The sequence below is a fragment of the Lactuca serriola genome, chromosome 2 (genome assembly GCF_051521515.1).
Source record: "Lactuca serriola cultivar US96UC23 chromosome 2, Lser_US96UC23_V15, whole genome shotgun sequence".
Lineage (NCBI taxonomy): Eukaryota > Viridiplantae > Streptophyta > Magnoliopsida > Asterales > Asteraceae > Lactuca > Lactuca serriola.
Window position 1 is genome coordinate 7,636,686 of NC_136409.1, and position 24,537 is coordinate 7,661,222.

The window sequence follows — 24,537 nt, forward strand, 5'->3', positions numbered from 1 at the left end:
GAGTTAAAAAAATAAGTTAGGGACCAAACGCGCAAATTACCCTATACCATAAGGACCATTCGTATAATTTACTCTTAAATAAAAGGTCTATAAAATGGACCCTAAATTTTTAGTAGTTCCGGGTCGTCGCCCAACATTTACATAATATACTCTAATTATAAGTTATAAATGATCCAGCTAGACGAAATATTTGTCTTATAAACATCGGCATGGATGGATGACAACCACCACTAATAACATATAAGTAATCAAACACAAGACCCCTTCTTTATTTAAAAATTAAAAAAATAGATTATTCATATCATCGCATGTTTGTTACATCAATTTGAAATTCATTTAGTGGAGCCCTGGAGACCCGATCCACACGGCTCACATTAACTCCTACTCCTTTTACACTCTTCAAACCGGTTCAGGGTTTTCTTCCAAACCGCGGAGAATTCTTCCATCACGTCCTTTTATCAAAAAAATAATTATGGGTCCAGGGAATCAACTGGTTCTTGCATCTATTTGTCTCTCAGGTAGAGGCACATTAAACTCGGATAACTCCCAAACTTGTATGATCTGCTTGTAAAGTTGTTCTTCAAATAAAAATATAATTTTATTTTGTATTATTTTCAATGTAGCCTAGGTGATTTTAAAACAAAAACATATTTTCATCAATTTGACGGTAAGTGATGATATTTGTTCCGATATTACCCTATGAGAAATTAAATATATATTCTTACTTTTTGTTCCTATAAATATATTCTTACTAGGTTAAAACCCGTGAAACCTACGGGTGTTAATTTTAATTAGAATTAAAAAAGTGATTATGTAATAAAATAATACCACCATTCATTTATAGTTATAATAGCAATGTATTTGTAGACTTTTACCAAAAAAAAAAACAATGCACTTAAAACTTTTATCAATTATTTTCTTTGTTTTTGGATCACAGTCGTAAAAATGAACAGAATTCCTCAATTCCATCGATAACAAAATAACAAACCTGATACATAATTTTCCATTTTAAGCTTGTAAAATGAAACCCATATTCTTTGTTCCATATACCAAAATAAAATTCAACACAAAAATTCATTATAATCATTTTTAAATGCAAATGAGTAAACATTAATTCCAAACCATGGAATTACTAATACCAAATAGTAAATTTTGGTTAAAAAAAATATAATACCACATGTAATCAAAAAATAAAAAATATACAATCTTACAGTTAGCATGGACCTTGCTGATTTAAATAGTGTCATTAATAGCAACCAACTACTAAGACCCCATAAATGATGAATATATATCAAAAAAATTAAACATAAATATAACCTTGTTTTATTGTCCATTGATCAAGCATAGCTTGTATGCTAAAATTAAACCATTAAGCCAAAAAAAACACCACCTAAGCGTTGTTTGTATAGTGTATATAGTTTTTTGTGATACCAAATTAAAGTGTCTTCAAAGCTGCAATTATTAGTGTTACCAGGAAAAAAAATGAAACGGTAAAGATAAACATAAAACATTAGAGGGGCAAAAAGGTCAAAACATATAAGTGCAATACATAGTTATGTATGCTTCCCTTTAAAAGCTTCACATGCTAACATTAACAAATTGTCATAAGAGTAAATATGATTAGGGAAATTAGATTGTTAAGAACACTAAAAAGCTCTAGGGCCATCAATGGAAGTGTTCCTCTTACTCCACCCGACACAAGTGTGTTCCGTTTAATTCTTGGTAAACCAAAATCACCAATCTGAAATTTAATTGTATAATGGTATTTTAAATGTAATATTTGTTACTTGGAATTTTATAAGTTATAAAAAAAATAAAATAAAATAAAAGTAGATATGAATTACCTTGCATACGGGTCTATGAGGATCTCCCAAATTAACAAGCAAGTTTTCACATTTTAAATCAAAATGAACAATGTTTTTCCAATGCAAATACTCCATGCCAACTGCAACATCTTGCATAATTAGAAGCCTCTTTCTCCGATCAAATGATCTGCACCATATATGTTAATTCTTCATATCCATTTTTTTTAATAAGTAATAAGTTGATGTTCAACTTACTTATCTTTTCTCAATAGAACATGTCTAAGTGAACCATTAACCATATATTCAGTAAAAGTGGATAATGTTCCCCCCGGCCCATCTGGCACCACACAATAAAGTGCCACCACATTTGGGTGGTGAAGTTTTGAAAGTATCTGAGCTTCTCTCCAAAAGTCTTTAGTCTATGAAAATAATCATGGATCAAATCTAATCTTTCTTTATATAGAGTTTAGGTTAGATGCAAGAAATATCAACTTACCAATCGCTCTTGCTCTGATTATTTTTGCCGAAAAACAGCTTTTTTTAATCCTTTTTAAAGCAACGTTTGTTCCCCTCCATTTACCATGATAAATAGTTCCAAATGTACCGGCTCCTAATTCACGTAGTTCCTCAAGATCAACATTTTTATGATCTGCATCTATGGAATCCTTAGTTAAAATAAGCTAAAATCTTTATTTGATTAAAGTTTTTTAACCTTTTATTTATTCGCCCAATTTTTAATAGGAGAGAGCGTCAATTACATCACCTGCAGACCATGCATCCCATCTTCAGCTTTAGCTACTATTGTATGGTGTTCACCATTCACTCCTTTATCATCCTCAACATCCTAAAACTGAAGATTAATCAAATTGGCCAAAGAAAATTACTAAATAAAATGAATTTCTATAAAAAAATTTCCTTGCTATGAGATTGAGCAACAATCTCATTTTCTCTGTTTCTAATTACTAAAACTCCATCACTTGATTCATCTTGAACATATGGCATCACTGCTGTAGATGAAGGGATGCCAGGTGGCCGATTATCAGTTACATCTTCAACAATAACACGAAACTCTTGCATACTATCATTTTCCACAAAGCTTCCAAATCGAGAAACATCATTACTAATGGCAGAAGAAATAGATGGACTTGTAATGATCACATCGTTCATCGAGGGGTATTTTCGTAATTTAATCTCGAAATGGACCCACTTCCATTAAATGATGATAAGAGAACACAGTTTTCAGCATACACGTCTATAATTCCCATTTTTGCTGATGTGTCATGATGCCATCCGGAAGATAGGTTGAAGATTGCATTGCCACTTTCTATTCTAACAATATAATTTTGATTATTTGAAGGTGGATATACAATGTTGTGCTGATTTTGATATGGGTCCTTTATATCTTGACTCCATTCATTATACTGATTGCTAAAATCAGAAGGTGGATACACAACTACTGTTGCACACCAACAATTAGCACTCTAGTTTGTGAACTTGCCTCCAATGAATTATTTGACACTTTCCAAAACTGCAAGAATACAAAGCCCTATTAGGTTTCAAAGAAACAGGATTATACTTTACTTTATTTAAATTACAACATCCCAAACACACACAAACACTAACACAAGCCCAAGTTCTCACAAGCATTTTATCAAACACATACAGTGCACCATCAATCCATTGTATTCAAGTTTATCATCAGCAAATCATGACAACGGTTTTTGAACATCATTTATTACGCTTGGTTAAGAAGAAAGAATTAAGTGATGGATCAATCTAATACTCACATTTAGAATCAAGAAAAAATTGAACAAACAATAAAATATAAGAAGACCAGATTAAAGAACGGGCCTGGATAAACAACAAATTGGAGGTAGAAGCATACCATGAGTAACGATAAAGGAGGCAAGAAGAGAAGGAAGCAACATCATTTACGGTTTGTTTCCGGTGGGAGGAGGACGAAGGAGACGCATCCAATGGTGGTGACATCTAGGGTTGTGGATCGAGAAAATAGGAAATATAAGAAGTCAGGATACCTATTTACAAGCGGAGTATATTGTTGATTGATTCCTGATTTTCAGGAACAAAATCGGAGTGCAGTGACGAAATAATAGATAAATTGAATTGCGGAGTATATTGTTGATTGATTCCCGATTTTGAAGTGAATGGCATTTACGTCGACCTGAAGAAAAGATGAAGAAAAGAAACGGGAAAACTCTATTTTGGGTTGGGAGACTGACACGTGGCCAAATTCTACTTATTTATTAGGATAGGAGACTTTTTGTTCCTATAAATCCTCCCAATTAAATAGTGATATATAAAATATTTAATAATATTTTAATATATTAATATAACACATATCCTCCTATGGACCTGACATTTGAACGGTTAATAAATCAAGGGGCGCAGCAGCTATGATGGAAAGTGTTGTTCATTTTCTTTTCACCAAATTTCTCTGACACTAAAAAGGAAAAAAAAATGTTTAATGGCATATAATTTCATAGTTTGCTACTGGGGACCGAAGTTCATTAACGTTTACTAACACCATATATTAAAGTATTATAAACTTGGTAATTCACATCCCGATCTCTTTTAGTTGTAGATGATTTTCCTGCCGTGCATATCCTCATATGATCAACTATTTGATTAATTGTTGACCATATTAATTTGATTGCATAATTGTGAAATAACTTTAGAAAATTTTTATGGAAACAAATATTCGAGTTTCAACAAATCATAGTTGGATTCGGTTAAATTCGGGTCAATTTTTTGAAATTAAGGATGCTATGCCCCAGCAATTAGTTGGATATAGGGTGGGGCACAAGTAAAAAGCCAATTGTATTCGTGAAAATACTCTAAATTTTTAGTTTGATAAGTTAATCATGTAAAAAAAATATACCTCGCCATTTCGTATTGGGTTAATTTTTTCATTACTTTATTATTGAGAACTAAGAGACATTCAAGATAATAAACATTCGATAATAACTTTTTGCTTCTTTAAAAGCTTATAAATAGGTTTAACATAAGTTTTTGTCGTAACATACTTTCAAAGAATAGATTCCAACCTGAATATAGATTGGATTAAATCGGCATTCTTCTGTAAGCAAATCATTAAAAAGGTTTAACATAAGTTTTTATCGTAACATACTTTCAAATATATTACAAGTAGAATTTCAGATGTTATTATTTTATTTAATCTTAACATACTTTCATATATATTACAAGCTGTTGTATAAACCAATTCTTCTTAGCAGCAACCGTTAATAGAGTACACATGGTGACTAATTTGGCAACCGGAGCAAAAGTGTCATGATAATCAACGCCTTCCATCTATGTAAAACCTTTTGCAACGAGTCGGGCTTTAAACTGTTCCACCTTTCCGGTTGGCTTGTACTTGATCTTGTACACCCATTTTGAATCAATAGCTCGCTTTCCTTTAGGAAGGTCAGTAAGAGTCCACGTCCCATTGTTCTTGAGTGCACGGATTTCTTGCTGCATGACTTGCCTCCAACGTTCATCATGTGAAGCTTGTTTAAAAGTTTTTGGCTCATTATTTAAAGTAATGGCCGTCAGATAAGCTTTATGATTTTTAGAAAAACTATCATAAGAAACAAAATTAGAAATTGGGTGTACCGTTGAGGCAGCTTGATTGGAGTTGGGTTGCTGGTGATTGATCGAAGGGGGCAGATTTACATAATATAATCTTGGAGTCGTTGAGGCTGAGATTTGGTTCTGACACTTCTTGAACCGTTATGATTCTCTGTCTCATCAGCGATTTCATCTTTGTTTGTGGAACCAATGGACCCAACCTGGGATTGTGGGCCGTTGTTATCGAGTTGGGCTTCCTCATGTTGATTTTCGTCTTGAAGGTCAGCAGAACCAGAACTATCTTGATTGTCCTAGGCCGGATCTGTGGTAGGAGGCTATTCAAGGAGCTGATCGTGATGATGGCTCTTATGACAAGCATCATCAAAATATTTAGTTGGTTCGTCACCGATGTTGTAGTGTTCAGCCTTGTTGTTTTTTAGAGGAAGGATGTTTTCACAAAATATTACGTCCCTGCTAACGACCATTTTCTTATCTTCAATATCATACACTTTGTACCCTTTAGTTCCTTGAGGATATCCTAAGAAAATCCCGGGTTTTCCTATTTTCTCGAATTTGTCTCCATTTGTGTTATGGTTTTTATAATACATGAGACAACCAAACACTTTCATATGTTTGTATTGAGGTTTTTGGTTCCAAATGACTTCATAAGGAGTCTTGTTCTTAATGACTTTAGAAGGGAGGCGGTTTATGATGTAGGCAGCCATGAGAATACATTCTCCCCAAAATCTTTTGGGAAGATTGGCTTCAAATCGTATGGATCGAGCTGTCTCAAGCAACTGTCTATGTTTTCTTTCAACAACACTATTTTGCTGCGGTGTGTGAGGACATTTTGTTTCTAATAAAATCCCCTTTTCCTTATAAAACTGCAACATAAGATTAGAAGTGAACTCTCCGCCGTTATCACACCTAATTCTTTTTATATTCTTCCCAAATTGGGCTTGTATCATTTTATGAAAATCAATGAGACAATTGCTTGCATCACTATTATGTTTGATAAGAAAAACCCACACAACCTTACTAAAATAATCTACTATAGTAAGAAAGTAATTAGCTTTCGTGTAGGATGGTATACGATATCTATAACATCCCCCTCTAGCACGTATCACAATATTGTCCGCTTTGGGCCACTCGGCACGAGGACTTCCCAGGGGGTCACCCATCCTGGTACTACTCCCGCCCGAGCACGCTTAACTGCAGAGTTCTTATGGGATCTGCTGCCCTCACGGTTTTAAAACGCGTTGTGTTAGGGAAGGTATCCACACCCCTTATAAGGAATGCTCAGTTCTCCTTCCCTTCGGGGACATCCGATAAAATTGGAACGATACAGAGAAGATTAGCATGGCCCATGCGCAAGGATGACACGCACAAATCGAGAAATGGCCCAAAGCGGACAATATTGTGATATGTGCCAGAGGGGGATGTTACAAATGGTATCAGAGCTAGGGCACGGGTCGATGTGTTCGACGGGGACGTCGAACCCTATAATGGGGGGTGAAAGTGGGTTAGATCTGATCCCACATCGGCTGGGAAGGAGAACTAACCATTCCTTATAAGGGGTGTGGATACCTTCCCTAACACAACGCGTTTTAAAACCGTGAGGGCAGCAGATCCCATAAGAACTCTGCAGTTAAGCGTGCTCGGGCGGGAGTAGTACCAGGATGGGTGACCCCCTGGGAAGTCCTCGTGCCGAGTGGCCTAAAGCGGACAATATTGTGATACGTGCCAGAGGGGGATGTTACAATATCCACCCTATATGTCACAATGAATTAAATCAAAGACTTCTTTTGTTTTAATAAAACTAATTGGAAAAGGTGCGAGTAAGTTTAGCTTTAGCACACGAATCACAAACTTCATTACTAAGAACAACGGAATTATCTATAACTAACTCAATTCTAGATAACTTTTCGTTGGAGGTATAACCCAGTCTTTTATACCAAGTGTCTGCAACAGTTACCATGGCTTTCTTTTCTTTGATCATCCCCATTCAATACTGTCACACCCCAAAACCATGAACGGCGGAAACGTTCTGGGGCGGAGGACGTCATGTTCAGTATCACAACAATGCAAAGTAGTAAACAAGCAACAACATCATCCATTGCATTAATAATATAATTTCATACAAGTGTGTTCTGTCAAGTTATATAGACACCAAAAATACATATCAAAATAAAAGACGAGTCTTGAACGAACTCCATCTTATCAAAACCTTGGCACCTGTACCTGTCTACTGGTGACCTGAGAATACAAGTTATTTTGAAAGCGAGTATCAGCTTTGCTGGTGAGATCATAAGTATATTAGTGTCTGTATTTGTATGAAAGTATTTGTAAGATGTTTTGAACTCTCCTAGAAAACCCTATGTTTCCTACTAAAAGTAGCCTTCTACCAAGGCATCTAGTATCTGTGTGTGTCTCTTGTAAGAGTGTGTATTTTCCCCAAGTCCGACTATCATTAACCAAAAATATAGTTTTTACATTACCGTGCATCGTGTAAATGTTCACGAAGTGAATGTAATGAGAAATATTATAGTACTGTAGTATTGTAATAAGTAACTACTATTGTACTAACTACCTTAAACCAATTGTAATTTAAAGTAACATGTGATCGGCCTGTATCCTGCTACCGACTCTAGTAAAACGATGATGTAAGACGCCGTAAGAAATGACATTTGGCACCTGTAGACTTGCAAGTCCCACTGTAGCGAGCAACAAGGTGTAGGATAGTCAATCTAGTATAGATCTATACGCAAACTCATACGCTCCCCAATTAAGGAGATTCTAGATACAAAAATGGTCGTGGCAGGTAGTGCCATGCCCCGTTTAATGGCTCACATAACTGCATGAATGTATATGTAATGTATGTGCTAGCTGTATTGTGTGTTCTTTCTCTGTCTAGCCTGTATGTATTGTTATTTTTGCGTGTACTAGCTGTATTGTATGTTCTCTCTCCATCTAGCAAGTATTGATATGTATTGTGTGTACTAGTTGTATTGTATGCTCTCTCTATCTAGCAAGTACTGATTCATGAATGAACTTTGTATGATTCATTGTTCTAGTAATAGTATTAGTAACTTCCTAAACTACGCCTATTGTAGTTTACTAGTAATATGACTTGTACGTGTGATCATGAATGTATGCCCTTGCTACCCAAGGGTATTGAATTGGCTGATAACATTTTTATGTCTATATATATGTATACATAATATATAACTAATATTTAGACGACCTTCGGACGACTAACCGATGCCCTAAAGCCACATCCAAACAAGGAAAAGGAGGTAAAGCGAGCTAGCCTTCCTAAGTCCTTTAAACATTGCTTATATAACTATACATCCATAGGCATGCATTTGACAATATAAAAGTATAAAAAGAGTTTAAGTAAAAGTATTTGACAACATAAGAGTTTGTAAAATAGTTTGAAGCAAAACAGTTTGATAACACAGTTTAAAAAGTAAGAAAACTACTGGTTTGGTAGTTATTAATCACATGTGATTGATATAATAACTATAATTGTTCAACTTGTATCCCCCCTATAAAATCATTTAAAAACATTAAAAGGTCAATTTAATGGGTATGAACTCACCTGTAGTAAGTGGTATGGATGAACTGATGAAACAAGATTGCTAGGTGTCAAGTGAAGACTTGAGCATACACAAGGATCCTAGTTACATATAATGACACATATATGCATCCAATTAGTCTTTAAACAACTAATTAACAAAGTTAAGTCACCCTAGGACATGTAAAACACTTTATATAATTGTTATAAGTGCTAAGTAGTGCATCTAAGTGTTATAGGACAAAGCCATTGAGTTTAGGGTTCAAGAGAACCCCTTACATGAGTTTACGCTTTATTGACCATAACTCATTGAGTTTACGGTCGTAAACCCATGACGCCTTAAACTCATGCTTTCTTGACCACGAGTTGTTTTGAAGGATTATAAGTCCCTTGAAGCATTTCTACTTGATGGTTAAGCCCTTGGAAGTGATTAGGGCGCCGTTTCCCTCCTTTGAGGAGTTTACGGCCCTAAGACCATTTCCTTTTGGGTTTACTACAGTAAATCCTTATGGATTATGGTATTTTGATGTTTTCAAGTCCTAAACATATAAAGGAATGAGTCTAGACTAGTTTCCAAAGCTTGTGAAGTGACTAGGGTCACTTTGGCCCCTAAACTAGGGTTAACGGTCCAAGGTGTTCTTGGACCATAAACACCTTGGATCTTGGGTTTCAATGGTGTTCTCTTGATGTAAAGAAGTGTATCAAGCCTTAACATACTCTAGGATAGAAGTACTTACAATATAGAAGCTTGAAAAAGGTCCAAAAGTCTATGAACACTAGTGTGTGTTCTTGGTGAAACTTGAAGAATCAACCTTTTGGAAAGATTTCATGGATAGAAGTGTGTTAAATCACTAGGTTAAGTGGTATACTAACTTAAAAGGGCTAGAAACACTTACTAGATGAAGATCTTGAAAAATTCTTTGGATGATACTTGAGAGAGTTTGAGTTTTTGTTCTTGAAAGTTGGAAAAATGGTAAAAATAACTAAGTGTCACCTTTATACCTCTTTCCTTTAGGGTTTACGGCTGTAAATCCTTGTTTAGGCTGTAAACTCTAAACTTTTGATGTGTCGGTAATTTATTTTTTCACAATAAACCCTAGGGCATCCTCTCTCCTGATATCTCCTAAGTTGTTAATCCTAAAATACTCAAACTTATTCCAAAAAGCTTGAAAGTTTCCAGAAACTGTTTTGACTTCTATTGAATTGACATGTTGTATAGAATAGAAATTTCGGGTTGTCACAGATACAATCGACCATCACATATCCCCGCACCAATCAAGCTCCTCGTTTGTAACCCCTGCATCACACAAAAATCAGGAAAGAATGTTACAGCACATTGAAGATCTTTGCTAATGCGACTGACAGAAAGTAGGTTGCATTTGAAATTGAGGACACACAAGACACCGTTAACTTTTGCTCCCCCTGGGAGAGTACAATCTCCCTTCCCGTTAACGGGAATAGACTCCCCATTGGGTATAACAACCGGAGACTCAAAAAAGGTTCTTTTCTTGTTTTCCAATAAATATGGCAAATAAGTTATGTGTTCGGTACAACCTGAATCAATGATCCAGTCACCTTTATATGTTTCTTTACCTGCCATGTTAGCAACGCGTCCTTTTACCTCATCGTTGCTTGTACCAGAAAATGTTTCACAAATATCTGATATTGTTCATTGGTGAGTTCCGGTATTGGGATAGGACAAGGTTCCGCACATGCAACCGTCTTGGGTTTTCCTTTCTCTTTTTTTCCATGCCACCATTCTGGGTATCCAACCAATTTAAAGCACCCTTCCTTTTTGTGACCATTCCTCCCACAGAAAGTGCAAGTCTCATATTCCTTTGTCTCTCTGTTATCTTTGACAATCTTTTGATAGTTCCTTTCTTTATTGAAGCTTCCCTCTCTTCTTTGAAACGCCTTGAAGGCAGCGGATTCGGGCTGATTTCTTTTTTCAGTGGAAATCATCCTTTGTCTTTCGTCTTTTGCAACCAAGTGATAGGCTGCACTTAAGTCGGGAGTGGGTTTGGTGGCTAAAATTTGGGTTTTGATCACATTGAAGTCGGAATCCAACCCCATAAGAAACTGATATAATCGCTCTTTCTCTTGAAACTCATTCACTCGTTTTCCAATATCACATGAACAACCTTTACACGAGCATCTGGGAAAAGGCTGCATAGAAGTAGCTTGATCCCAAACTGACCGAAGATTAGTGAAGTAGGTAGACACAGAGGACCCATCCTGTCGAATAACCGCTATTTTCCGCTTCAGTTCGTATGCCCTAGGTGAGGTTTCTTTTCCGAATCTTTCACGTAAATCTGACCGCATCTCGGACGCAGTACTCGCATATTTTACGTTGTTGCGTATGTTCTTCTCAATGGTTGTAGTGAGCCAGCCCTTCAGCATCGCATCACAGCGCATCCAGGGCATGTAGTCTGCAGATCCCTTTTCAGGTTTCTTGATCGTCCCATTGATAAACTCAAATTTGTTCTTGGCAAAGAGAAAGTTCTTCATCTCTTGTGACCAATTGACATAATTGTTATCTGTGAGCACCTCGTTCACATGGAGTTGCTTAGGGAAATCAAAAGGGTGAATATAGAAAAGGGAACTATGATCGATTCCCATTCCTAAATTCTCCCCTAAACTCGAATCGTCTTTTGGTCCGCTGCTTCCTGTCATTCTTCAAGATTGAGATTTTGAAACCTGCTCTGATACCATCTAAAATTCCGATGGTATCAAAGAAACATTCCGTTATTGATTGATAATCACCTAAGGTGAGAAACAAGAAGTTTAAATACTAAAATCAGAAAACAACGAACTACACATAAACAATAGGAAAAGATAAGTACATCCCAATCAACAACTATCCATCAATATATAATAATATCTAATATAACATTGTTGAAGCTTCACTTATATAATATCCTTAAGCTTTGGATCATTGAAGTGGTATAATGGAAGTATTTTCATGGTTGAAAAACTTCACAACTACTTCTCGTATTGCATTGTTGTTGTAATAAACAAAGTATTATCCGATCCAATATTAGTTTGTGTTGGGTCTGATGAACTATGTGGAAAATTAGGGTTAATTAGGGTTGTGAGTATAGATGTTAATATATAATCATACATGTTATAGTAGGGTCCATATATTATACAATATTATATAAACAACAAAAAGAGTAATAAATATCTATCTATCACACCTTCGGCTAGCGGTGGAAGCACCGAGGGGTGACGGTGGTATATTGATTACCGAAATCATAGAGTACAAACTATAAATATATTTTATTAATAAATGATGTCTATTACATGGGATAAATAAAAACTTATCTATCTTACAGCTGTTTGTCTTTCCTTGCGTTGATTTCTTCTCCTTCCTAGGAATACATGCGATTTCGAAAACATCAACTTGATATTGGTGAGCTCACATGTTTAACATATATCGATAAAAATCTTTTTGAAAACTTTTTTGGATCTTTGTTTATGAATAAAAGTACTTTCCATTTGTCCATTCCTAGGTTTTCCATAGCTTCAAAATCTTTTTATTCTTTAAAACTTATCTTTTAGGATGTATAGTCAATCTTAATATTCTATATCTTTTTTTCTTTCACTTTTAGGATATTTTATTAACCCTAACTTGTTTTAATATACTTCTAGGATATTTTACCAATGCTAACTTATCAATATATTTCTAGAATATTCTGCCAACCCTAACTTAAAAACTTCATAAGATATTTTACCAATCATAACTTACAATACATTTTAGGAAATTTTACTAATCCTAATTTATTAAAATATATTTTTAGGATATTTTACCGGTCCTAATCTATTATAATGTTTACTACTTGAAGGCTTCCCACTAGGTAGTTGACTTCCTTAAGGTTTTTGGGTTGTATTAGCATGGGCCCCTATAATCGATGTTGTTGACTAATATTTTCCTAGCACGACGCTTCATCGAACTTCGAATAATGCTTGTATATAAATAAAGTTATACTACCGGGATTGTAGCTAGCAATCACAAGTGAGGGTGTCAGCCCCGTATAGATCTATACATATCTTTCTGGCTGTCGCAAGACTAACGATTATAGGTTTGGGGAAGCCGAATTTAATCAGGCTAACGATGAATAATAAAAGCTCACTAACACATTAACCTTAAGCGTTTTATCTTTTCTTTAACTCTTTTATTTAATAAAATCATTAATTATCACTATATAATCTTTTTACTTTATAAATGATAATTAAAGTCCATATACCTTATAATTATCCTTATATATATATATATATATATATATATATATATATATATATATATATATGTATGTATATACCATAGTTATGATTAATTTGAAAAACAAGATATTCGGGCAGAGTAACAACTAAGTATAATGCATATCCAAATAATTGATCAGTATTACTTGTACGTAGTATGTTGTCCTAGGAAATTGGCCAGTATAATATCTATGTAAAATCTTTTCCTAAAACATCAGGCATCATAACTTTTAGGCATAATATCATAGTTTACAACTAGGCAAAGTATCTACATGTATATTTTCCTAATGTTTCATGCTTTGTTTAACTACTAATATATACAAAAATATATTTTGATGAAGTAGTTTGGTAAGCATGTATCCCCCCCCTAAAACCATTAAAATACTAAAATGGGGCAGTGAACTCACTTTAGTCGCGTGATCTGGGATATCCTTGCTACTGCATCCTAAGATTCATGCCATTAGGAGAATTTCCGATATGGGTCAAGCGAAAGAGAGAGATCTTTGGGTTTTTGGGTGTGGAGAATTCAGAAAGTGAGCATTTCAATTTATATTGCGTATGCACTGTGACAACCCATAAATTTCTATCTTGTAAAGTCAAATCCAATCAACCAAAAGTCAGACTTATTTCTTTTGCCTTTTAGCCTTGTTATGGGTCATTTTAATGAGTTCTAAGCCTAGCACACTTAACGATTGGATGTGGAGAAGTGTTAGCTTAGGATTAGAAGAATCCAATCGAACCAGAAAATCCATCAAAGAGTGTTCATGGCCGTGAATCCAAGTATGGCCGTGAACCCCTCTTAGTTCATGAACCCTTAGCATATATATATATATATATATATATATATATATATATATATATATATATATATATATATATATCCATTTTCCTTCACTTCTTTTTCTCTTAGCTGCAAACAACCCCTTTCTCTCTCAAGTATCATATATCAAGAACACCATTTTCACTCTTTTCACCCTCTTTCCTTTGATACTTCATAGATGCTTACTTGGATCTTAAAACACTCACCAAAACACCAAGATCTTCAAGTGTTCTTCACATTTGGGCCGTGAACCCTTCATGTGTTCATCAGTGGGCCGTGAACTATCCTTCCTTTGGGCCGTGAACACCCCTTCAACCTCCTAACTTGCTTCTAGCATTCTTTTGGTGGGTTATTCTTGCATACTAGGTTGTTTTCCAATCACCTGTGTAGTTAGATTCACTAATTACATGCCTATGTTTATCAATATATGTCATTTAGGACTCGTTTGTGCCTCGGGACTTCATTCGTGGGACTTATCATCGTTATTCGAACATTTAGTTGAATCACCCTCATAAGGTGAGTTCATACTCATATAATCAATCTTTTAAATGTTTTTAAATGCTTTTAAAAAGGGGGGATTCAAGTTAAACACAATGATATTGTGTTAAGACTTGCCTGTGATAACCATCACATTTAAGGAATGCTTATGCTTTGTAAGTGATCAAATCAATTCAAAAACTCTTTTAGTGATGTTAGATTATTGTTTATAAAACTCCATTGTTTTTAATGTACATGCATAACTCAGTAGATAATCGAGTCTTTTCGACAAATCAGGGACAGTTCAAAACAAACTTACTAGTAAACTATAATAGGTATTGTTTAGGGGTTCAGTACATACTATAACAAGAATAGAAAGGAACATACATACTTTTACAAGAAAAAGATAACATTAATGTGAAACCACTACTTCCCAGCATAGCAATATACTTGCTATGTCGCGTTTTGTAACCATAGTCTCCTTGAGGGAGAGCGGGCATTGTGTGTATAGATCTATACGGGACTGACAATCCCACATCCCAACTGTTAGCTACAGTCTGGCAGACAAGCCAAGGGGTGACAAATGTCACATCAGTTTCGTCGCCAGCAGGTCGACATGTTAAATACTAGTCAATCAGTATAGTTATAACCACATCACATTTTAACCTTAATTAACAAATTGGTTTTAAGGTAGTTAGTGCTTCAGTAGTTACTTTATACAACATTACTGTACACTTTCATTTTCCCATTACATTCATATAGTGATATTCTCACATAAAGTGTAATGCAAACTATTTTCTAGTAAATATAATCACAAACTTGGGAAAACAAAATTATTACAAAAGAAAAACAAACAGAACAGTCGGGTCTTGGTACATTCAGTTAGAAGGGGGCCTATAATGCTAACTTTGTGATTCCTTGGTGGATACAATAGGGATATATATTAATTGGATCCGACAGATAGTAGGATGTGTGCTTTCCGCTTCATTTCCTGTTCCTTGTTTGGTTGTGGGCTTAGAGCAGATTCACACAGTCTACTCTCTATTCGATCTTAGCTATATATATATATATATATATATATATATATATATATATATATATCTTCTATACACCTATAAATCATAGGGAATAATAGGTATGGGTCAGGTCATAGCATACAAATTCGTTATACCGCTTTCTAGTACAAAAACATACTTTTCGGATAGAACATTAAGTAGGTGAAACTAGAAATTTATCTGTAAAAAGGTTTAATTCGCATTAATTAAACCAGTATAACTTAAAGGACCTTTAGTGGTTAATTCTATAATACATTAATTTATAAATAAGAGTTATATATAATTAATATCCGATAGGAAGTTGGATGTGTGCTTTCCGCCTTACTTCCTGTTCCTTGTTTGGTTGTGGGCTTAGGGCAGATTCACCCATTTAACTATCCGTTCGATATTAGATTATATATAGCTAGTATAAACTAAGTGATTATAGAAGGAACTATTGTGGTCACCATTTTTTACTAAAGGATATATATGATTTTCTTAAAGAATGTTTTCATCAAATATAAAGAACTATTATAGTTAACTCCGTAAGTACCAAATGAATACACTAAGGTTATATACAGTGAAGATCTAACAAACAATGGGATGTGTGACTTCCGCCTCATTTCATGTTCCTTGTTTGGTTGTGGGCTTATGGCAGATTCACACAATCGATTGTCTGTTTATTCTAAATTGTATATAACTTGTATCCATTTAGTACTCATATAAGGATTTGTAGAGTCATTTTTACTTTCATTCATCACATCAGAAAATATAGGATTTTCTGGAGGAACGGGCAGACTTTTCTAAAGAACTTACTGTTTACTTTTGATAACTAAAATACTTACGAACTCACCAGCTTAAATGCTGATCTACTACTTCAAAATAACTTGTATTCTCAGGAAACTAGTAGACAGGTATGCGCACTGAGATTCAGAAGATGGAGTATAGTAGCTTCATGTCTTGTTTTGTTATCTACTTGTGGAGTCAATCTTTTGTGAATCACATACTTTGTAAACACTTTAATATTAATGCAATGGTTGTTTGTTACTTTGATTACTATGATGCATGTGTTGTGATACTACATATGACGTTCTCCACCCCCGAACATTTCCGCCGTTCCGGTTTGGGGGTGTGACATGCATGCAATATACCCTTTTTACATCGTGCACGTGACTCGTGGCTCCATCTAAAGCTTACCACGTGTCACAATTCTAGTGGTCAACATCTCTCTAATCTCGACAAATCTGGATGTCAGACGTGCACGTTGTGCATGGCATGCACTTCGAGTGCATCACTAAATTTCAATAAAAATTCATATCTTCCTTATCTTGTTTCTTACCCTCTTTTATATTTGTGTAGCTATCCTTGAGTACTACAACTTTCCTTAAGGCTGTTTTGTCAAATTTTAACTTTTATTTTTAACCAGTATGTAACATTTGGATTCTTCGAGGTATTTAAATTAATTTATATTTTGGACATTGGGTAGTACCACATCGCAGTGAAGGCATCCCACAACATGGTGATGGGCGCTGTGTAATAGATTTTAAATGGCTGCCACGGCGTGGCAGCCTATAGCCATGACGTAGCAGCTGTTTAATGAGAAACCCTAATTTATGAGGTTTACACCTTATTTAAAGGAATATGATGGCTAGGGTTTGCTCACCTTCAACCTCCATCACACTCTCTCAACCTCCAAGCAAACCCTAACCTCCATTGTTGTTATCTAAGCTTTTTATGCTGATTTTTAGGGATTTAATGAAGAAGGAGGTGTCTTCTAGACTTGGATTTAACAAGCAACTTTTCTCACCATCTTATTGTGCTCATTCTGGACTCTTGTAAGTCCCCAAGTTCCAAGATTTTTTATTATAAGTGCTAGATCTTGTATTTTGTCCCATTTTCTTATTGATCTTGTTAGATGAGATGGAGAGATTTCATAAAGGTTGCAACTTTACGAATCTTAGGATCATTTGGAGTAGTTCATGGTTTGAATATGAAGTTTGATGGTTGGTTTGTTCCATGCAAACGTTTTGGTCATCAAATCCCATTTTTGACCTAAGTTTAGTCCAAGATTTGCATTGGACATGCAAGTCTATAAAGCATGAATCTTTAGGATGGTTTTGGTGTTATAATCTCTTCTGGAGCAAATGAGCTTGTGACTTAAGGGATTAAGTGCTTCTTGGTTTATTCCTTACCCTTTCTTAGCCTTTTTGGACCTAGGACTTAAGATCTAAACCTCTTGGTGGATCTTAAGGGATAAAGGTGGAAACTTTGCCCATTTGAACGTTAAAAATGATCATATCTGGACTTTGGAACTTTTGTAATTAGAGGATTTGACTTACCTCATTACGATGTTTTGGATCCAGTTCCCACGGCATGGCCTAGGCTGCCACTTTGTGGCGACTAGGGGAAACGTGACTGTTTTGTCGTTTGAAGGCCACAACATAGAGGGTCAACCGTAGCCGTTGACTTTTACTTTTGACTTTGTTTTGGCTAGGTTTGACCTAGGGGTACTTTGGGTATTTTGATTTATATTTGAGTTCAGTCAATTTTCTTTGAATATGTATTCGGTTGAGCTGATTATGGAGAAGAGATCCATTTAGCTATTTTTCGTATATCTGTGAGGTGAGACTTCTTACCACCTTAAGTGGGTCGAAAGCACCAAGGCCGACCCATTGTATCGTATGAGTAGAATGTATGCTATTTTATGACTTTGACTAAAGTGATTGCATTCTTTATGTATGGAGCTAATCTGGTCTCGGAGTCATTTTGGACTCGGGGTTGATACGGAGTCGACACAACCTATTGCTATTATTTCCAGTTGATACGGATCCAAGGTTGATATGGAAATTACACAGCTACGTGATGTTATATTTTATGAGTATGTTGTATATGGTATTTTGGGAAGCTCACTAAACTTTCTGCTTGCAGTTATGTTTGTAGCTTCAGGTACTTCTGGTACAAAAGGGAAGGGTCGAGCTTGATCGCAACGCATCCACCCATGTTTCACATTGTCTCTAGGATTTGGATTTTTTACTCTGATGATTTCTCTCGTTTGACATACTTTGTTGAGTTTGTTATAAACATTTGACAATTTTCAATTAAATTAAAAAAGAAAATTTTATCCATGTTTTACGGATGTTACAAATTGGTATCAGAGCCTTGGTTCGAGAGATTTGGGCATACTCTTGAGTGTGTCTAAACTCAAAGTGAGGGATTGGTAGATATTTCATAAAACGAAATGTTTTATTAAAGGATTTTCTAATAAAAAAGGGGTACGATGTGTGCAATCAGCTGAGCTCATGTAATTGGTTCCCAAATTACCTGTACCTATATATTGTGATTAGTATGCTTGATATGTGAATTTCATGCTAGAGTAGGGTTACAAATATTTTCTGGAATCATATGTGTAACACCTATAAAATTTAAGCAATTTTTTAACCTTTTTAAAACACTTAATAACCATTCAACATTACATGGTTTGTTTCAAAATAATAATTATCAGAGTATCCCAGTATCAAATCATGAAATCATAACAGCAGGAGGAGCGGTACGATCATGCCTTTGCCTTCCCGCGATCACCAGAAGTACCTGAAACAATAAATTGAAATTGTAAGCCCGAAAGCTTAGTGAGTTACCCCCAAAACATCAACCTCATAAACCATAATCATATCATATCAACAAATACAGAACAACCATGCATCTCGAGTCTATAGTACGACTGGTCCGCCCTTACCGGGCCTTCATTCCACCTGGTCCACCCTCTGAGTCTACAGTCTGACTGGACCGCCCATGTCGGGCCTTCAGTCTATCTGGCTCACCCTGGACTATCCTCTCGGGGCCTTCAGCCTATCCGAACCGCTTGCCGGGCCTTCGGCCTAACTATGTGCCCTCCCGGGTCTGCAGTCTATCCGGTCCACTCTAGGTATGTTGGCCTACAGCACAAAGCAGCGCCCGCCTAAACCCAACCCCCAATCAACAACCATGTGCACATATAACAGATAATCACATAATAGTCTATAGACAAAAAAACTGATCTAACAGATCATATAGCATAGAAACATACTATAACCAGGATACTGACCTAACCAGTCACTAACATAGCATCATCCTATATACTAGGATACCGACCTAAACTAGGTCACTAAACATAATACTGTCCTAACTACCAGGACGCAGATCTAACAGATTAATAAACATATCATGTAGTTACCCGGATACAAATCCGATAAAGGGTCGGCCTTGGTGTCATAGACCCTATTGATATAGTGAGGATAACTCACCTCGAAATGCCGAACCGTAGAGATAAGATCAAACCCTCGAGTCACAGCCCCAAACTCCACCACCTATAACCACCATAGGACCAAATCCATAAATTCCCAAATTACCAAAATACTCTCAGGAGACAAACTGGTCAATTCTTGGTCAAAGTCAAAGTCATCTACCAAGGTCAACCGTCCATGTTGACCTCAACTCGTCGAGTACCCTCAACTACTCGCCGAGTTCTATCATAACTTGCCAACTCTCTGAGTTACTTAACTGACTCGCCGAGTCCAAGGCAATCTTCATCGGACTCGCCGAGTCACTAATCCGACACGCCGAGCTCACAACCATCTTTAACGGACTCGCCGAGTCGACCATGCCACTCGTCGAGTCCCTTCAGACCTTCTTCCATACATATGCTTTTTAAGCCATGCAAAGGCTCCATATTGCAGATCCAACTACCCAATGCATGCTTATCACGTAAACTTGCAAACTTTACATGTATGCAAAGCTCTAAAGCCTTAACATGACAAAACTAAGCTTGCAAAGAAGTCTAACACTTAAGGGGAGGTGCATACTTGCTAAAACTGTAAGCTTTATGGACCTAAAGACCAAGGAGAGTTCAGATCTGAAGATCTTAGCTCATACCCAAGAATAGCTTCATAACATGATGAAAAGCCCAAATCTTCAACCCAAAAGAGATCTAGAAGGGAATAGGGTCAAGGTAACGACTTATTACCTTCAAATGGTGCTAACTAAGATAGATTTCATATCCACACAAGTTCCTTGCTACTAGCTACTTGATCTTCAAGTTCCTCTCTCTCAAAAATCCTCTACCAAGGCTTGAAACACACAAATTGAGCATAAACACGCATTAGGGTCTTGTTGAACTCCCTAGAGGCTGCAAATGGACTAATGGAGGCTAATGATCCCTTAAATAGGGTGCCAAACCCCGGAAATTAGGGTTTCACCCTCCAGCTCCAACTTGTCGAGTCACTCTTCCGACTCGGCGAGTTCGGCACTTAAACACGTGGCCCAAACCCGCTGCTACTCGACGATTCAGGCAACTAACTCGTAGAGTAGATCTAGAATTCATGAGAACTTATAACCATAAATTAGTATTCGAGAATCGGGGCGTTACAATTCTCCCCCACTTGAACTAGACTTCGTCCTCGAAGTCTGCTGCGGTGAACATCCTCGGATAGTGCTCCCGTATTTCTGCCTCTGGATCCCACGTCCACTTGAACCCTCTATGGTGCTCCCACTTTACCTGTACCAAAGGTACTTCCTTGTTCCGTAGAACCTTCACCCTTCTTTACGATATGGCCATAGACATCTCAACAGAATCTAGGTGCCCGCCGACCTGAATGTCATCCAACGACACTATCGCCTCCTGATCCATGATACACTTTTGCAAATGCGACTGTGAAAGGTGATGTAAATCCCAATTGAACCTTTCCATAAGGTCTATCCTTCCTGCCATTTTGCCATCTTGACAAAATCCTGATGATCCAAAGTATCGGAAACCCAACACTCTGGCCCTGCAGATATCCACTTTCCTCCGCCGCTCGAAGGGCCTAATCAACGCTCCTCCCATAAATGAACAACATAAATATAAAAAACTACTACTACACCTGAATCCCAAGTCATAACCCACTTCAACTCTTCCTACTACCATATGATGTTTCTCAGGCGAAGTCGAAACCTCCGGGTCCCAACTTGTTTGTCCACTACCTGAAACATCAGATACCTTACTGTTGGCTAAACCAAACCACACACACAAATAGCAGTCCTCTGTGTCTCCCGAAAAGAAACCGACTGAATGGACTTGCTTCCACACCCTGCCATTAACTCCTGTCATCATAATGAACGTTACATGACCCACGTCAGCCTCACATCCTACCTAGTCTTCAGTGATCCATCTTCTCCTTACTTCAGACACACTATGGCTCCTTCACAGATGAAACCAGCCCAAGATACATCATAATAACTCAAACCATCATCAACATACCTACCACTATCGGCCAACCAGAACGACACTCATATCTAACCCATACCACCCCCTTCAGGTTGGAATACCAACATGTCTAATCAATTCAATTATTGAGTTGAAATTCTCAGGGTTTGTTGGCCTACTGCCTCAACCCTACCACTCCCTTTGAGCCTCCGCGCCTACGACTTTTAGTCGGCCCGCACCGGGTATCTTGGCCTACCGCATACAGAAAGACCGCCTCAACCCCATCCAATTGCCATAAACGATCAAGAAAAGATCTAACCCGGTTCCCAGAACCTGAATGATAGAACATTCTAATCCCAAACCTTCCCAAAACACTCAGAAAGCAAGATTCCTCATATGAAAGGTCACATCGATACCCACTCTTTCCAATTTATCAATGTATGATTTCATTTTCAAGGAGCACACAAAAATTTCCATCTTTGTGTTTACATGCTAATATGGCTTGAGTATTTTCATATCTTTCATCTTGAGGAAAATGTAACATTGGAAGAGCCACGAGAGGAGGAGGTGGAAGAGTTGAAGGATGACAATGTCCAATTCTACCATTACCCAAATAAGGTAAGAGATTTTCACCTTGATTAGTGAAACACAAGAATAAATTAATTGAAAAATGTTATCACACACTTTGAACATAAAAAAGTCTCCATTAAGTTAATCACCACTCAATTACAATTTATTACTGTTTCATTTTTTCCAAACTATCAACTAACTACCAAAATCTAAAATCTAATATCATCTCTTAGTCCAATTCTCCAAGCATACTCAAAGTGCTTGATATTTCTCAAAACTTTTGTGAAAGGGTTACCAAGGTTATCATCTGATGACACACCATTCACCACAAGAGCGCCTTCTTTTACTTTATACCTGACGTAGTGGTATTTCCTTTTGATGTGCCTAGATCTTCCATGATCCTTTGGTTCTTTAATTAAAGCCACCTCACCCTCGTTGTTGTAGAATTTCTCTATTAGTTCTTGGACTGATGGAACAACTCCAACATCCCCAATAAAATTCTTCAACCACATTGCTTCCTTTACTGCCTCAGTTGTTGTGATGTACTCAGACTCATAAGTAGAATCAGCCACCGTTTGTGCTTGGAACTCTTCCAAGTTACCACTCAACCATTTAATAGAAAAACCCAGTCAGATTACGAATAACTATTATCACGCTCTATTTAAAAGTTGGCGTTACTATAATCATTCACCTTAAGTTCGTCTTTGCCACTAAAATCTAAGATCATATCTTTTGTTTTTTGCAAATACTTAAGAATGTTTTTCACTACAGTCCATTGAGCTAAACTAGTATTTCCCTGATATTTGTTAACCATGCTCAAAGTATAAACTACATCACCTCGAGTACATGTTATAGCATACATGATCATTCCTATAGTTGAAGCATATGGGACTTGAATCATCATATCTATTTCCTTATCACTATTGGGACATTTTCACTTGATTATTTAATAGTATGATGCATGGGTAAGTCCCCTATATTGGAATTCTCCATACATAACAGTTTCAATATTTTATCCAAGTATGTACTACGACTAAGTCTTGTTAAATGTTTCTACTAGTTTTTGTAAATCCTTATTCCAAGTATGTACATAGCCTCTCCCATATTCTTCATAGTGAAACATTTCCCAAGCCAATACTTAACTTCTTTCAAGGTTGGAACAATGTTTCCTAATAGGAGTATGTCATCCACATACAAGATTAGGAAGGTTACTAAACTCCCACTAGCTTTGATATACATGCAAGACTTATCTTCACTTCTAGAATATTCAAACCCTTTGACCTTTTCATGGAACCAAAGATTCAATTGACAAGATGCTTATTTAAGTCTATAGATAGACTTCTCAAGCTTGCACACTTTATTAGTGAATTTGGCATGTTCAAAACCTTTTGGTCGAGCCATGTAAATATCCTCAGTCAGTTTCCCATTAAGGAAACCAATTTTAACATCTATTAGCCATACTCCATGGTCATAATGAGTAGCTATGGCACACATCACCGTAATTGACATAATCTGAGTAGCTTGTGAAAATGTGTCATCATCGTCAACCCCTTGGGTTTGAGTAAAGCCCTTTGCGACCAACCTTGCCTTGAAGGTTTGTACATACCATTCATGTCGGTCTTCTTCTTAAAGATTCATTTGCAACCTACTTTTCTTCCGTCCAGGAGCTTGATCAACCAAAGTCCATACATGGTTATCATACATGGATTGGATCTCGCTTTCCATTTAGCATCCTCAGTGCCTCCTATCGATTCCTTATAGTTAGTCGGATCGTCCAAATTTACCAATGTGTTATCACAGATAAACCGTAACATCCTGTTCTGGATAGTTTTGTGATTTAAGGCCAGTGGGCCTTAACCCGAGTATCAGAATGTTTTGAGGCTTTGAAAGAGAAAGGTTTAGGCCCTTTTGGGATGTAGGTAAGGTAGGTTGTGTGATAAAAGAGTTCGGTTTGTGCTTTAGAGCCCAAATATATTGCTAAAGGCGTTGGTTCGGGCTTTTCATGAATTTTTGATCTGAGTTCGAGTGGGATTCAGGAGGAATAAAGTTGATAGAAGTGTAGGGCTTCTTGTTACCTTTTCGTGGATATAAGGATCGTCGGAAACAGATTTATAACGAAGAAGTTATGGCCTTCAGAAGTTTTGTGGTTTCAGGCTTATCCGAGTACGCTAGGCGTACACAAAGCG

The 24,537-nt window shown here is 36.5% G+C and overlaps 2 protein-coding genes and 1 non-coding gene across 3 annotated transcripts; 1 reads left to right on the plus strand and 2 right to left on the minus strand.

Annotated features, from left to right (window-relative positions):
* Positions 1-1,483: 1,483 nt before the first annotated feature.
* On the minus strand, positions 1,484-2,972 carry LOC145088999 (RAF-like serine/threonine-protein kinase 20). Its single transcript, XM_079027503.1, has 7 exons — positions 2,769-2,972; positions 2,569-2,649; positions 2,410-2,470; positions 2,302-2,315; positions 2,061-2,224; positions 1,845-1,992; positions 1,484-1,741 (listed from the first exon to the last, which is right to left on the minus strand). Exons 1-7 carry the CDS (start codon positions 2,970-2,972, stop codon positions 1,592-1,594), a joined length of 822 nt encoding a protein of 273 aa, XP_078883629.1. The 3' UTR covers positions 1,484-1,591.
* A 3,730-nt stretch (positions 2,973-6,702) lies between these two features.
* On the plus strand, positions 6,703-6,805 carry LOC145091063 (U6 spliceosomal RNA). The gene has a single exon (XR_013701952.1). It is a non-coding gene; the product is annotated as a U6 spliceosomal RNA (small nuclear RNA).
* A 3,440-nt stretch (positions 6,806-10,245) lies between these two features.
* Positions 10,246-11,643, minus strand: LOC145089000 (uncharacterized). Its single transcript, XM_079027504.1, has 2 exons — positions 10,592-11,643; positions 10,246-10,267 (listed from the first exon to the last, which is right to left on the minus strand). Exons 1-2 carry the CDS (start codon positions 11,641-11,643, stop codon positions 10,246-10,248), a joined length of 1,074 nt encoding a protein of 357 aa, XP_078883630.1.
* Between the last annotated feature and the right edge of the window lie 12,894 nt (positions 11,644-24,537).

Bases quoted from the DNA above. Each gene is read 5' to 3' on its own strand.
- LOC145088999 (XM_079027503.1), bottom strand. From the start codon at position 2,972: ATGAACGATGTGATCATTACAAGTCCATCTATTTCTTCTGCCATTAGT. The intron at 2,650-2,768 runs GTAATTAGAAAC...CTTCAGTTTTAG, and splicing joins AATCAAGTGATGGAGTTTTA to GATGTTGAGGATGATAAAGG. The intron at 1,742-1,844 runs GTAATTCATATC...ATTAAATTTCAG, and splicing joins CTCATAGACCCGTATGCAAG to ATTGGTGATTTTGGTTTACC.
- LOC145089000 (XM_079027504.1), bottom strand. From the start codon at position 11,643: ATGACAGGAAGCAGCGGACCAAAAGACGATTCGAGTTTAGGGGAGAAT. The intron at 10,268-10,591 runs GTAAAAGGACGC...TGTGTGATGCAG, and splicing joins CTGGTACAAGCAACGATGAG to GGGTTACAAACGAGGAGCTT.